Raw genomic sequence first — 16,646 nt, 5'->3', positions numbered from 1 at the left:
ACTCTCTGCAAATCATGCAAGTGGCCTCTGGTCATCTTTGCTGAACAGTTTTAATTTTATTTTGGTGTTACTCACATATATGCTTCTTGTTTTGCTGTCTTTATATTCAGCTATTTGGCTGTTTCTGTGAGTCCCAGCTATCTGCTTTTTCAGATTTTTCTCTTCACACTGGGACTGCAGATGTGGACAGAATAGGTTTGCTTTTAATTCCCCTCAGCACTGAACGATACAGGCATAGCACAAGTTGTATAGACATGGGGGCCCAGGCTTGGGGTTTGACCAAGCTGCACTTAGCACTGGACCTAAGAGAAGAGGCCAAAGGCAGCTGTCATCCACTGTACATCTTCTTGACAACATGCTAATTCAGGCTGTTCTAAGCTGTGCCCCGTTACAACAGCCCCCAAAGGTACAGGTCACCATATCATCTTTTAGTATCACATCTTAATTAAGAAGAATCCTTATCCCGAGTTTTTAAAACTAGAAAATCAGAACACAGAGAACAAGTCTCAAACTATAACTGGCAACATTTTCTTTTAATTGTGTCCGGAATTGTTTTGTAAGTACAAAAACCTTCCCTCTTATACAAAAACAGGCCGATGTACCTTTTCTTACTATTCGTATTATGTCATCAAAGACAGAACGATGAAATAAGAAATGTTATACATAAATCTTTATTGTACAATACATTGCATGAAACATTTTTCATTAGATATATCTATAGTACTTAATACATATTTTGAAACACACTCTTAAAATAGGTCAGTGCAAACACACTTACACAATGACACCACTGACAACACCATATAAATAGCTTGAGACACAGCTGTAACACTTTACATCACACCTAAAGAACACGTTCTTCACAACACAACAATGTAGACCACTCTTAATTTACAATATTAGAGTAATTTCCTTTATACAGAAAACTGTCAGACTGCATTAAGACCACAAAACGAAACAATTTTTGCTTTAACTACTTGTTTTGCAGATAAGATGCTCACTCTTACAAGAGTCTTTATACTGTATGTCTTTTCTAGTATGCCAAGGGCCCTCGGTCCAGTGTCCGCAGCATGCCAGAGAAAGGGAGACTGTTTTTTGTTTCCATGCATCTGAAGAAGTGGATTTTTTACCCACAAAAGCTTATGCCCAAATAAATCTGTTAGTCTTTAAGGTACCACTGGACTCCTCGTTGTAACTGTTCAGAGCACTTCTCCTTCCTTCTTGGTTAAAAAACACAAAGGTGCTGTCTTAGATATAGGATGAATGACAAAAATCTGCCCCCAACTTATCTTTTAAAGGTAACTTGCCTAGCCTTCATCTGTACTGTTATCTAACAAGATACCGGCATGGTTTACCTTCAGTATAGTAAACCATCTTCTGTCTTTTTTCTTCTTTTTCTTTCTTGTGTAGTTTTCCTTTATGATCTTTCCAGAGGTCTTGGGTTTTATCTTTTCCACAGTCTATAAGCAAGATGTGCAGCCAGGAATCACCCCTTTTTGGGGGGCAGGAGGCCATTTTTTTTTTAAATTAAAAATCACTTTATAGCCTCATACATTTACACAGCACTGCCCAAATATAGATGCTACTCCTTCAGTGAGCTCTGAGTGTCTGGACCCCTGCCTACATGCAGAGATCATTGCAGGATCAGGGCCATAGAGCCTGATGTTACTGCAATTATTTATAGGACTAGTCCCATTGAAATAAAGCCTATAGCGCGAGCCACATTTCAAAGCTTTTTATTATGTGAGCATTATATGACAGGTTACTACCTTAAGTTACACTTTAACTTCTATGTGCGCTGATACGATTTATAAATCTGTTTTATTTGGAAAGTTGGAACACTGTAAGTTTATATTCACAATGGCAGCCCAAACAGAAGTTAGTATAATTGGAAACAAATGTTTTCATTGTGAATTAAAAGCAAACAGATTTCTGTCTGAGGGAGGCTGGGATATCTGTGTGTATCACACCTATAAATCAAGCAGAAAACACACCTGATGTCCTTCAGTTTGGTTCCTCTGGGACTTGGTTCCGCTAATCCTGGAGTGTATCGCCACTTTCCTCGACCCAGCAAAAAAGGAAGTGACACATAAAGCAAGAAAGTGAGGTGAGACTAGTCAGCTATGAAGCAGAGAGCAGCTGGGTCCAGTTTTATAAGGGGCTACTTGGGGCGCAGAAACTGCAGTTCAGCTACCAGCTGTTCAGGCTCTGCCTGCTTATAAAAGCCTCCCCCGTGGGAGTACAAAGAGGAACAGTATTAATAGCGGTTGTGTCTGGAGAGACGTTCTCGTCTATAATTTTTTTTTCTGCCTAGCAGAGGAACTTCCTTATAGTACAATGTTTTTCCTAGGTTCTCAAGGTACATTCAATTTGCTTAATCTGGGATTCCAGCTCAGAATGCTTCTAGCCTTGGGACTGCCTAATTTACTAACCTGCAGGCATGCGATGTGCTGACAATATTTTAATAAGCAGCTTTTCCTGGGGCTGCGGTAAATACTGTGTACATGGATTGTATGTTTGGAGTGAAGGGTGGGAGGGACTTCAGAATCTATTCATTAGTTTTCCCTTTTAACCAAAAACATTTTCTCATCGCTATGATCCAGGAAGGTGGCAGTATCATTTGGCAAAACGTTTTCTTTTCACAGTTATTGGTGAAATCCTGGTCCTATCCAAATCAATAGCAAATGTCCCATTGACTGCAAATTTGCAACAGAGCCAGGCTTACACCTTATATGTCTGACTTATTTCCAATTCAAAGTGGAGTAGATCAAAGCACACTGGGGAACTTTTAGGGAGTGGTATCAGAGTTCACATGGACAGTTAGGGGACTGTAGATTTATACCCCAGCTTGCTGCACATTAACTGTTCATCTAGACAAGCCCTGAGGCTCAGGGATAAGTCATTTGTGGGCGGTGATGATTTAAGGTTATTCAGAGACTGTGTATATTGCCCCTGAGGCAAGGGAAATCACTCCAAGCCTCTCTGGAGTTTCGTGGCAGAATTTTAAGTTTCAGAGTAGCAGCCGTGTTAGTCTGTATTCGCAAAAGAAAAGGAGTACTTGTGGCACCTTATGCATCCGATGAAGTGAGCTGTAGCTCACGAAAGCTTATGCTCAAATAAATTGGTTAGTCTCTAAGGTGCCACAAGTCCTCCTTTTTTTTTGAGAATTTTAAGTGTGTATTTCACGGCTTAAGTCTTGGACAGCAGTAGCCTCTGCATTTCAACTCCTATTGATATTTCTATTCTATTTTAATTGTGTTAAAAAAAAAAGATATTTTAACATTAAAATTAAGGTTGTTCAATGAAATACCTGGCAGGAGGGGTGCCACAGGAGCTTTGGAAAGCTCTTGTAGCTGACAGGAACCCAAAGAAAGAAAGGAGAGAAGGTCTCTCACGCTTCCATGCCTTGAGCAGGCAAAATTCAGCTTGAGACCAACATGTCCTGTGTGGTCAGAATAGAGTGGAGTGGCAGGAGAGAACAGTGCCAACCCAAAATACTCCATTACTGGAACCCCGCCCCTGGTCAGAGGAAGCCAGAAAGTCCTCCTGCTAATCAGCATTAATTTGAAGGCTGGGAAATGTCATGGATAAGGAAAGACATGGGAGCTGCAATGAGGAAATGTGGAGTTTTGGTGCTCATCCTCCCAGCCTCTAACAACTGAGCAAAAATACAATATGGAAAATGTACCTGATGACTTACTGCTGTTTAATATTACTTCCAGGAATGCTCCCAAAGCTACATAGGCAACTTAGAATAACCCTGCTCTGTTCAGCCCTCTTTTACAATGCCACTTTATGGTGGAAAACACTTCAAAGAGGAGCTAGGGTGGGAAGGTGGGTGGGGTTCAACTCTGTATCTTGAATTTTAAATATACCTTTCCAACCCACCCACCCCAGCCCCGCAAAGCCTGACTGATGCATGGCTTAATTTTCGTAGAATCATAGGACTGGAAAGGACATTCAGAGGTCATCTAGCCCAGTCCCCTGCACTCATGACAGGAATAAGTATTATCTAAACACCTCACAGGTGTTTGTCTAACCTGTTCTTAAAAAACTGCAGAAAGAGATTCAACAACCTCCCTAGGCAATGTATTCCAGTGCTTAACTACCCTGACAGTTAGGAAGTTTTTTCTAATGTCCACCCTAAACTTCTCTTGCTGCAATTTAAGCCCATTGCTTCTTGTCCTAGCCTCAGAGGTCAAGGACTCATATTTAGCTTGTGATCCACTATGACCCCCCAGATCCCTTTCCACAGTACTCCTTCCTAGGCAGTCAGTTCCCATTTTGTATGTAAGCAGCCACTGGCTTCAAGGAGACTACTCATGTTTTTAGGGTTCAATTGGTGCAGGACTGGGGCCAAAGTGTTTGTTTGGGAGGCACATACCATACTATATCTAGGGATTTACTTGTAAAATTCAGATAGACAGCAAGCCATTCAAAGGTCTTGTAGCTGTGAACTGAGGTAACTAGTGTGTTGTAATATATTTGCAAAAGGGAACTCAAATTACAGGAAATGTATAGGCGAGAGTGGGGAGGAGGGGGGACAAATACAGTTCCTGTATGGGAAGATATAGGCTCAGATCCTCTAGTGTGGTGTGGCTCTTTGTGTTGCACTGCCAATGTATAGTGTACATAAAGCTTGCATAAATGATCACATGAGGATTACTTCTGCATGGGGTTATCATCTGGTGATGCAGAGCCAGTGTAGTAGCTCCTATGCCATCCCCTAATGGCTGGGGTTTCCCTAATCCCAGGCTGCAGGATCAGTTCCTTGGGGTTGTTAGTAGCTAGTACAAGTTAGAACAGTCCTTAGGCCGCTCTAAGTTACACCAAAAGATGGGCCTGCCACATAACTGGTCCACAACCGGGGAAGTGTAAAGATGGCTTAAAGTCATCTGTGCACACACCCTTCTGAATTAGGTGGTGACAATCAATGATCTATGCCACTGAAAGTTAAAAGCCAGGGCAATACATAACTGGGAATAGGGAAGAAATTTTCCTGTGAAATCAGTGTCTGTTTTGGGATTCAGTGCATACTCTCCCCCTTTGCATAAGTTCCATCAACTTCTATCTTGGCAAATATTTACATTTCCCACTGGCTCAGTGACTAATGGCCTTTGTAGACTTGCCTCATGACCTTACGTGGGATTTGAAGAGTTTGTTTGCATGAATTTACCAGCCGGCAAATGTTTTCCTGTTGCTCTGATGTAACTTGTTTAGTGGTGGTGGTGGTGGTGTGGGGGGCGGAATATACATGCCTTCTGAGCACATATTCAGAATATCCATGCACATTTCAGCCCTGTTTGCTTTGAGTCTCTTGGAATTTAAAATTACCCTCAGAATGCTCCACAGTACGATCAGATAAACCCCTAAATGGCAGCCAGAGGGGTGTCTGGTCAGAAAGGAATGAGTAGAAGCAGGTCCCTTTGGATTTTTGTCTCTATTTAACTTTGATGAAGATGCATTTGTTTTGTTCATTTCTCCTGCAGGAGTTCTGCAATCATGGGTGTCCCACTGTGAGCTTATTTCTACTGCAGCGCCACTCAAAAAACTTTACAAAGGAAGTACAGCTACACTACACATCAAGCTTGTCTATGGCTTTCTTGAAATGCCTCGTCGTCTTTCTCCTTTAATGATAACTTTTTCCTGGGTCCCTGTATCACACTGGAGGAGGAAGCCTTTCTAAATGTGGAAAGTCTCCTCCGAAAGTTGCCCCCTGAAAAGAAATACAGGAGTGGGTCAAAGCAGCAGTTTGAAGCTGCCAAGGATAGGGTTATCACTACTAATTTCTGCATGAAAAGGATGTCTTCACAGCTGGAGTCTTTCCTCTTCAGGAAGTGAAGGTGGATTGTGCGCTGAATATGGTAAGGTGTGAAGCTGACCAGGAAGGCAGCTGTTACAATGATTATCATCCAGATGGCCTTCTTACGAGTAGACTGATTCTTCTTCAGTGAATTCTTCAGTAAGGTCCTTATGATCATGGCATAACAGATTGTTATGACACTAAAGGGGATAATGAAGCCTACAAACAGCGCAATATAATGTAGGACCAGCAGACTGGTCATCTGACTGCTTTTTGGAGGTTCAAAGCACTTTGTCTTGTTACCTTCTTGGTAAGACCCACTCAGTAAAAATGGAGAACTTGTCAGTGTGACAAAAATCCAAATGCTCATACATGCCAGTCTGGACTTTTTCTCAGTTACCAAATTGAGATTCTGGACGGGGAAAACTATGGCTATGCAGCGAGAGAAGCTCATGGCTGTCATGAATAAAATGCTACAGTACAGGTTGACGTAGAATGCATAGGAACTAACTCTGCATAAGAAGTCACCAAAGAACCAGTTGCCTCTGTGAACGTAATACACTACTCGAAGAGGCAGGGTGCATACACAGAGGAGGTCTGACACTGCAAGATTCAGCATGTAGATCTGAAAGGCTGTCTTCTGCTGGTACGTTTTTATGAGGACACACAGTACAAAGCCGTTTCCAACAAAGCCTAGAATCGCAATCATGGAGTACAACGTAGAGTACACTTTATTTCTGAAGTCGTCAATGGTCAAAGGGCACGTCAAGTTGCCGCCAGACAATACGGTCGTATTTCCTGAGGTATCCATGGGCTCTGCCTGAGAGGTATCACCTTGAGACCTACAGTCTAAAGATGAAAAATAAAAGTGAGTTTTATAAAGCAGTACATCAAAATATAACACAATTATTAAATGGAAAAGACAGAAAGGTGGGTTTTTTGTTTGTTTTTTGGGGTTGGGCTTGGAAGGCTCATATTGAGCTAATATTTCAAATATCTGATGGCATAACTATCCACACAAAAGGCAGGATCAATGTTCTTAAACCCAGAGAATTCTTATTATAAAGGGTGAGATTTTCAAAATTCCTCAGCATTGGCTGGACTCTTCTCCCACTGAAGTCAACTGGAGTTTTGCCATTGACCCCCAAGGGAGAAGAGTTAGCCCAACACTGAGAACTTCTGAAAATCCCATGCTAATTTCTCATAACTCATTCATTCTGAAGTAAAATAAAAGCAAAGAAAAGAACAAAACAAAAATCCCCACTGGTGCTACCACTGGTTCCAAACTAGCAGTAGTACTGGTTGGAGCTGCAACGCAGACAACTTTATTGGCTTCCAAGTTCTAACTTCCATGTTAGTTAAAAGGGGGAGAAGGAAATATCTGACAGCAGTATAATCACTGGTCAGCAAATATAGAACTTTAAAATGTATTCAAAAGGGACATCTTTAGCTACTCGCTCCTGTTTTTAATGTGCTCACTCTCTAAATGCCTGGCAAATCCCAGCTCCCTCCACACCATTCCGGAGGCCTTCTTGCATGAGGACAGACCTCAGCAGGAGAAAGCCCATAGGGCAATTTTTGAAGCTTTAACCAAAGTGTACAAAGAAGCCTTTTCTAGTACAGAGAACGATTTAAAAAAAAAACAAACAAAACTTTAAAAATAAACTTGAAGACAACTCCAAGGTTGAGGCTGCTTACAGCTAGAACAGATGCTTGTTAGCTGCCAAAATCCTGCACAGGCCTCACTCCACTTAGGGATAATACAAATCTTAACTTGCCAAATTAATAATAATATACACAGTCCCTCACTCATTTCAGAAGAGCCCTATATGTTAGCCTACCAAATCCAAAATCTCATAGAATCTCAGGAGGTCATCTAGTCCAACCCCCTGCTCAAAGCAGGCCCAATCCCCAATTTTTGCCCCAGATCCCTAAATGGCCCCCTCAAGGAATGAACTCACAGCCCTGGGTTTAGCAGGCCAATGCTCAAACCACTGAGCTATCCCTCCCCCCCTAAAAGTGGGAGGAGGGCTTACAATGGGAAGTTAACTATCAGGAAAAGCTTCAGACAACATGGGATGCATTTCTTTAATATCAGTGCTTTCTATAATCTCCCTTTGGTAACTCAGCATTTCTTCTGTTGTAAGATGCTAGCCTTACTCACCAGACTCGGGAATCATCCCATGCCCAAATCAGTTTTTATCCCTGCCTCCAGTCTCCATTCATTGTGCAAACCTCCAAGAAATTCACAAAAGAAAAACAGAACTTCCAGTCGGGGCTTTCTATCTGGCCATAACACCTAGGGCTTCCCACCTGCAGTCTCCCTTCCCCAGGAACTACTGCAGGAGACTATCCCTTCCTGCAGCATCTTCCTACAGCTCTTTATAAGAAACAGCTATCCCCTTCTCAGCTGCACTTGATTAGTGAACAGGGCTGGCTGGTCCCAGATCTCTGGCCCTTAAATGGGTGAGCGACCCTGTTACATATGTAAATAGTTCAGATGCTAAAAAGATGATGAGGATGAATTCCACCTAGGTCTGTGATGGGGACTATTGAAAGAGGTGCTATGAAGATAAAGATTTACTCCCCCAAACAAAGAAAAAAACACATATTTTACGCAGCACCATTTAGGAAGTGCACACTAGTGTGGTACAAGGTGGCATATAAGGTCAGTCTTCTGAAATCATCAAGGGAAGTGCTGAGCTTGGGCATTTAATCACTTTTGGTTTCCTTTAATACTGGACAACTTCTGTATCAAATAAATATTTCTTGGGGGACATAATATTAGAAATGCTCAGCAGCAATCTCTGAAGGACATGCTAGCTATCGTGTGTGTGATTTGTAACAAACCCCTCTGTATGCCTGTAGAGGGGCAGGTGAGATTTGGAAGTGGACAAGCAAATATATAGAATGATTTGGTCAGAGCCATTTCCCAGCAGTGGGCAAGATCACATTCTCTCTGACTCAGAGCAGAATAGGCAAATCCTCCATCGCTGCCTAGGTTAGCTTCCTTACACAGACTCTGTTCCTCTTTGTGGGTTTTGTTCAGTTCCATTGCTTTATGTAGAGCAATTTAGAATATCAGGCTGTCTGATATTAGCATTTTATAATGTTTGAAGCAGATGAATAAAAACAAAGAGATACGTCAACCACTTAAAAAAGCCTAGTGTCTTCACTCTCAAGCAAGATGTTTGAGATTACATATGTGAGAAAGAATTAATACATGATGGCATGGTAAGGGTTTATCTGCATGAATTTACTTAGACTGTGAGTTTTTTGGGGCAGGGACTGTCTCTGTTCTGTATTTGTGCAGTGCCTACCACAATGGGGTCATGTTCCATGACCAGGGTTCCTAGGCACCACAGAAATACGACGACGAAATAAACAAATAAATAAACAAAATAAGCAAAATAAATAAATAATGTAAGTTTGGAATGGTCAGATTACTCAGGAGTGGGAAAGGCATCATGGGGTTATGCAGGTGTTCCCAAACGATATAACATTCATAGCATCCTACCCTAACAAGCCCTCTAGATGTGCCAAACATTTTACAGCAAGTCTATTTTTATAAATATTCCGGGAAGTTTTAAAACTTAATTGGGACTACTTTTTGTTTTCCTTCATCTCTGAAACCAGATGCTCTAGTTACCATGAGTTCAACAAAAACTCTAAAAGTGACCTGAAATAGCTTTCCATACATAAAAATATCATGACCTTAAGGTCTGATATCTCAGGATAATCCATGGGTCTTCCCATGGACAGCAGGAGATAGTCTCCCTGTTTAGAGTAGCTCAGTGATGAGTCTGATGGTCTTTGGGGAAGAGGTGTGGCTGCAGTGGTGGGAGAAGCTGTGGATGGAAGGACCTTACAACATGCAAACTTAAATAAGCAAGGGCCATGGGGCTTTCACGGACCTGAGAGGATGTTCACAGTTGCATTTGGATGACAAACCTATCCTGATTTTGGTTGAGAGGATTCTATGTGACACTTTGCACAACTATGCCCTCAACCTGGGACTAATTAAAACCAATTACCTACTGTAGGAAGGATTTCCCTCCCACTATTAGTTCCCTGAGGACCCAATCTCCCCCAGGTGTTGGCTATTATACATAAATTACTGTTTCTGTTATTATCCTTAAGAAGACAAGCAACTAGTCAACAGCAGTTTCTGATCATGCGTTTCTTTTAAAACAGCTGAGCACTGACATTTGTCGGGTTTCTAAATATGATTAAATATTTCCTTTAAAATCACGAGTGATTTGTAAGCGAAACTAAAAACCACTGATGAAATGTGCTGCATTCAAACAAGTAGGCTGATTATAACAAATAAAATATGTGCCAATTCTTGTGTGTATCTGTTGAAAGAATTTATTTGCTAGCCGATGATGATTTAGATTAGTTTTGCATCATATGAATTAGGCACATGGAAAGTCTAATTTACAAACATGACCAAATGCCTCTACTGATGTCGTCATAAATAGGAATTTTTAACTAAATCAGTTTGTGTCTACACTTGATGGAATCTTCAACCAAAACCTTGGATCTGAACAAACCTCAGTTGTGCAGGTGTTCCAAATCTGAGTCCAGATCCAGACATAAAATTTACATATAATCCCCCCTCCCCCTTTTTTTTTTTTTAATAGTGGCAGAACCAGAACCCTGGATCCAAACATCCAACCTTGGGTAAAAATTGGACTGAACTTTGTGACTTAGACCAACTGCTTGTTCACATATTGAGGGTATAACAGATCCCTCTCTTTTTATGTTCTTTACACAACGACAATGCATTGAACCATTTATCTATGTACAGCTGCAGCTAACACGGTAGGCATGTAAGCAACCAGAAGAGGGCAGCCACGATTAACCAGAACAAAGTATATGCCAAATTAAAATAACCACCAAAAATTTAGACAGGATTTAGTTTTGTTATTCTTACTAATTCTTCATATACTGTAGCGTCTAGTGGGTTTTAAATAAATGACACTGGAAAATTGCACTAAAGAATTACATAAACAAGAGACAAAACCCAAGTATAAGATGACACTATGGCTGTTTTTAAAATGAGAGTTAAAGCATAATCAACCCTAGGTGTCAATTCTAGTGTTCTTAATGATGTGAGCCAGATGTAATTTTCTCTGAGGAGGAGTATGTGAGCTGCCTGCAAACACTGAACTCAGAAAGCTGCTTTTAAAAATTCCTTATTGTTATATTTTAGCTTAAAGGTTAGAGTGCAGGATAGCCAGAACATACAGAACAAATTAAAAACCTTGCTGAGTTATATTGCATAGGTTTGAGTTAGCTTGCAAGATCAGTGTGGTGACTTGTATATTTTTCTTTCTGTTTGCAGGATCAGGCCCACAGTGTATCATGTTTATTTTATAGTCTCTTTTTTATAATAACGTCCCTGGATGGATTATCTAGGTCAGCAGTTCCCAGTCTATGGGTCATGAGTCATGACCCCACGTGGGGTCACGCCAAAATGATGGCTTCCATGCTGTCTGGGGTTGCAGGTAGCAACAAAGTCTGGAAATAAGATTATGCAGGCAAAAAGTTTGGGAACCGGTGATCTAGGACCTGATCCTGCCTCCCTGAGGTCCACGGGAGCTTTACCATTGACAGGGTTACAAACTCTCATGATCTTATTTCAAGTCTCAACATATTTGGTGTAATTCATGAAACCTCAACTGCTGGAATAAAGAGATTGCATGAGAAACTCATCTATCTTGAAAAAAGCTGGAAGTTTCTAGCCCTCATGGGTTGCAGAGAAAAGTTTGAAAGTGTGAAACAAGGTCTCAGAAGTCAGAAGGCAAAGAAAAAGAACCCCAAAGGTATTATTTTTAAAAATCTCCTGATTTTTAAGGCAATAATGATCTTTTGGGAGCCTCAGCTCATGAATTCTGAACTGTTGAGGTTGGTAATAATGCGGTTGACTTCACTCTGTGAAGGATAAAGCCCCTAGTTCCTCTAGCCTTCAGTTCTGAACCTGCAACCACTTACGCACGTGCATAACTTTTCCCAGAAGAGTTCAGTGGGACTATTTGTGTGCAAAATTACTCGTGTGCAAGTGATTGCAGGGTGGCAGCAATAGAGGAGGATTTCCATTTCAGTTACGTGAGCCTTTTGGCTATTAGATTTTTAAATAAGTCTCTTTCTTTTGCCCACTAGTTTGGTCAAAGCTGAGGGACTCTTATACAAGTAAGTTTGGGTAATGTGGGTTGTGTGTGTTCTGCCTTTGTAATCTCCTCCCCAAAGCGTTTTATTGCACCATGCAGTCAGTAAGCAGAAATGTGCCAGTCTCTAGCACCTGTGACTAAGTTTGATGCCCGTAGCAGACAAGAGAGAATGGCAGTGAAATGTTAGGTGCATTGTAGTGCCTGTGAAAGGTGCTGGATTGAAAGTGCTGGAGGTTGAGGTCATCTGTTTACCCCAAAACAGACACATAGGCAATGGCAATACAGGGACCCCACACTGCCCTATCAATTAGCTTTAATTCTGAACCAGAGGGACCAGCCCTAGGCTTTAGACAGCAATTAATTTTCTATGCTTATTGACTGCTTGAGCTCTTTACTATGGCCTTGTCTACACTGGGGATTTGCCTTGATTTCAGCTCCCAGTGTAGCTACGCCAGTGCAAACTCCCAGTGTAGACAGGCAAAGACTCTATAAGCCATAATTTGCACCTGTGCATTTTACAACCATTTCAGTTAGGGGTAAACTTTCCCAGGGCAAATAGAGACTTTGCATTCTATACTAGAGGTTTGCACTACCGCAGTTACATTGGTGGCTGGCCACCAATGGCTGAAATTGGGGCAAATTCCCAGTGTGGACAGGGACTAAGCGTGCCAGCGAAACTTTCAAATGGTGGTGGCGGCGTTCTGATGTGGAAATCTATTTACTAAAAAGCTGTTAAATGACAGCTCTCAGTTATAGCTAACCGGGGGCTGGATTCAAGCCAAACTACATGAGAAATGGTTCATCTTCTATTACCAGTCCCATGGATCATCTAGTCTGCCTGCATCTGCTCTTTTTGTTAGTGTCCAACGTCCATGAAATTTTCTGTCATATTGATTAGGAGCAGTAGATCAGCTGTGGGTTCTTTTTAAAAAGTAGGAAAATTTTATGCTGAAGTATACTTTTGTTATGGTTTCAAGTATCGGGGGTAGCCGTGTTAGTCTGTATCCATAAAAACAACAAGGAGTCCGGTGGCACTTTAAAGACTAACAGATTTATTTGGGCATAAGCTTTAAGGTACCACTGGACTCCTTGTTGTTTTTGTTATGGTTCTGTGCTACTCCTAGGTAAATCTATATGCTATCTGTGGAGTTGTTAACTTTTGAGGAGATACGGTTTGAAAAGGTCACCAACGTTCTTCATCTTGTGTGTTTTGTATTTTCCTTGCAAATAAAGATATGTGGAACCCAGAATCGTAGAAGTGTAGGATTGAAAGGGACCTCAATAGGTCATCTAGTCCAGTCCCCTGCACTCAAGGCAGGACTACATAACTAGACCATTCTTGACAGGTGTTTGTCTAACCTGTTCTTAGAAATCTCCACTGACAGAGATTCCACAAGCTCACTAGGCAATTTGTTCCAGTGCTTATCTACTCTGACAGGAAGATTTTCCTAATGTCCAGCCTAAACCTCCCTTGCTGCAATTTAAGCCCATTGCTTCTTGTCCTATCCTCAGAGGTTAAAGAGAAAATTTCCCCCCCCTCTTCCTTATAATAATCTTTTATGTACTTGAAGACTGTTATTATGTGTGTGTCCCTCCCCCTCCCCCTCGGTCAGTTTTCTCTTCTCCAGAGTAAACAAATCCAATTTTTTCAATCTTTCCTCATAGATCTTGTTTTCTAGACTTTAAATCATTTTTGTTGCTCTCCTCTAGACTCTCTCCAATTTATCTACATTTCCTGAAATGTGGTGCCCAGAACTGGATACAATATTCCAGCGGAGGCCTTATCAGCATGGAATAGAATGGAAGAATTAAGTCTTACCTTTTGCTTACAACACTCCTGCTAATACATCCCCATATGATATTTGATTTTTTTTTTTTTACCCAACAGTGTTACATTGTTGATTTAGGGCTCCTTTGAGCAGTCTCTTAAACAAAAGTAATTGTCAGATTCTGAGAGACATAGGCTATAGATTTCCCTTTGCTTCCCAGATAATATGAATTATAACCAATAACAATAAAACTTCATTATCAGTCTTATCCTGATGTATCAATATTTTCTTAAGAGGTAAACATTGCTTTTGTATTTGATTAATTCTGACCTGCAATTTGATAGTAGGGTATTTGTAGTCAAGTGAACACTGAAGAAACTCAAAGTCTTAATGTGATACCATTCAAGCTCTCTTGAAGGTCCTGTCTACGCTGGATATTTTCTTTTAAATTTCCCACGGTTGTTACCACCAGTTCAGCTTCACTAGTGATAATAAAGCTGGGAGTGCTAGTACGGACAAGCCACCAGTGCTTTAACCCCGGACTCTGAACTAGTGTAGATAACACAGTGGTTAAAATACAGATGGCTGGTGTTCACGTATTGCCTATATCTTATACAGGAATTTAAATAGCATCAGATAGAGATTTTTGGTTTCTTTAGTATTTGCTTGGTTACAAATACTGTACTTTCAGACTGCCAGCCTTATTCAAGATTTTTGTTATGACTTGAATACCTTTCAGCAGGTTGTTTGGTACATTGATGGTCATCAGGCAAATTTTTCAGTCAATACATAGAAATTCTTCCCAGATCCAAAGATATGAGCTATGTTCACCCATCCTAATACTAATATTTCTTTTTTTTTTTTTTCTGAGAGGAGGTATTAAAATGATCACTGTAGAATAAATGAGAAATGGTAGGGTTCTTTGGCTGGGGGTAAGTTTAATATTATTATGTAAGCGGAGAGCTTAATGTCCTCAAAAGAGATTTGCCTACTTCTGACCTTCTTGAAAAAACAGTAGACAGTGCTCACCTCCAGAGATGGGAAATGTGCAGCCTTTCTGTCAGTGCAGTAGATGCCTCAAGTGAGGTCCCTAAATCCATAGTTAAGCATCTGAATACAGGTGGCTTGATATTCAGTGGTGCAGATGCCTAACTGGATTTGAGGAACCTCACTTGTAGACACCCAGACTTGAAAGTTTTCTTCCACATCTCAGATTCTTCTACAAATTATCAAAAAGTCTGGCATTACATCTGAGGGAACGGAAAATAACCCCGTCAGTTACCACAGACAAAGAAACCAGCAAATTTCTAAACTTTGGAAATAAAGCCATGTTTTCTCCTAATTGAAGCTGGGGCAGACACATCCTCCCCCACCCCCGGAAACCCCCAAACAACTTCCCCCTCCACACTCTTGAGGAATCCACAGAAAGCCATAAAATGTTCCTTACTGAAGCTTTGCAAGAGTTCTGCCCCATGCATACTTCTCCCATTATGACAGGTTTCAGAGTAGCAGCCGTGTTAGTGTGTATCCGCAAAAAGAAAAGGAGTACTTGTGGCACCTTAGAGACTAACAAATTTATTTGAGCATAAGCTTTCGTGGCTCATGAAAGCTTATGCTCAAATAAATCTGTTAGTCTCTATGAGCTGTAGCTCACAAAAGCTTATGCTCAAATAAATTTGTTAGTCTCTAAGGTGCCACAAGTACTCCTTTTCTTTCTCCCATTATGTCACTGTAGTTGTATTTTCCAAGTTAAAACATGCAATTTTCTAAATAATTTATGAAAAAAGCCTAACTATAGGTTGCAAAATCAAGCTGACGAGAGGAGATAAGACTCTCCTGCCACTTCTGCAATTCTCACTGTACCTAGCAATCTGCAGTATTAAAGACATGGAAAGAATCTTTGCAACCAGCATTTAAACATCAGATCAACTTACTTTTTAAGTCTCCAACTTGACACACTGGATCTTCTCACTGTTTTCACCCTTAGAAGTAAATGAAAGATTCTGGGGAAGTCTAAGTTCAGTATTTTCTTCCCAGATCTGTCTAGGGCTGGCTTCAGTAACAAGCTGGTCATACCAGAGCGTATGCTAAGAGCACACAGACTATTTGCATTTTCTTTGGTGGTTTAAAAAAGCCTCTGTAACGATCCTCCCTTAAGGCAGCTCTTTGCTGTGAGAGGAGGCAGCATGTGGCTATTGGCTAATGCTCAAAGGGGAAGAAGAGAACAGCCCACAAATATCTAAATATTTGCAGTTAAGTGAAAGTCACTTCATGACAATTTTTGGGTATGGATGAGGAAATAAAAACAAAAAAAGGAGAGAGAGAGGCTTGCAAATGCATCTGGCTCTTCTGGGCTCCAAGGTCTCTCAGCTGCAGGAACTCTATGGAGCTGAGACCTTTCCTGCTTTAAAAGAAGAACAGCTTGTGCCCCTCCCCAATTCCTGTGGCTAGGGAGTGGCTTAACCCTATCAACTGTGTAAAAAAAATAAATGACTTTCCCACAACTCATTAAATCAAAGAAACAGATCGTTTAGACAAGCTGTATCCCTTTTTCTGGAGTATGTGGCAGTGAGTCAGAGCAGATCAGAGGGTGCCTTTGTCTTTTCCAGATACCTTTTCCGGTCCCCTTTCCACACCCACTGTCCTGAGGCTTCCCATTTTTGTTACCTGTTTTCAAAAATAAATGTGTGAAGAACTGCTGGGCCACCTTGGACTCGATGAGACTGCAGTTTCTGATTGAAAAATCAGAGCTTGCACATGTGCAATTTAAAATCTCAGACTGTCATGTAGCTTATGAAGCAACGAGGGTCCAACTTCAATTTTTATGGGACTTTAACACAGACTAGAAAGCAAGGGGCGCTGGAAGCACAGTGGAGTTGTTCCATTCCCTTCTCAGCTGCA

At 41.0% G+C, this 16,646-nt stretch overlaps 1 protein-coding gene across 2 annotated transcripts; it reads right to left on the bottom strand.

Annotated features, from left to right (window-relative positions):
- Window positions 1-655: 655 nt before the first annotated feature.
- On the bottom strand, window positions 656-16,154 carry CYSLTR1 (cysteinyl leukotriene receptor 1). Of its 2 annotated transcripts, XM_037909254.2 has the most exons (3): window positions 15,680-16,154; window positions 14,775-14,995; window positions 656-6,652 (listed from the first exon to the last, which is right to left on the bottom strand). In XM_037909254.2, exon 3 carries the CDS (start codon window positions 6,612-6,614, stop codon window positions 5,583-5,585), a length of 1,032 nt encoding a protein of 343 aa, XP_037765182.1. In that variant the 5' UTR covers window positions 6,615-6,652; window positions 14,775-14,995; window positions 15,680-16,154; the 3' UTR covers window positions 656-5,582. The 2 variants fall into 2 exon arrangements, with proteins under 2 accessions (XP_037765182.1, XP_007055333.1); XM_007055271.4 differs by lacking the exon at window positions 14,775-14,995 and having other exon boundaries at window positions 15,680-16,152.
- Window positions 16,155-16,646: the final 492 nt, after the last annotated feature.

Source organism: Chelonia mydas, chromosome 9 (genome assembly GCF_015237465.2).
Source record: "Chelonia mydas isolate rCheMyd1 chromosome 9, rCheMyd1.pri.v2, whole genome shotgun sequence".
NCBI lineage: Eukaryota > Metazoa > Chordata > Testudines > Cheloniidae > Chelonia > Chelonia mydas.
The sequence above is the reverse complement of the archived record's forward strand: the minus strand, read 5'-3'. Positions and strand labels throughout refer to the sequence as shown.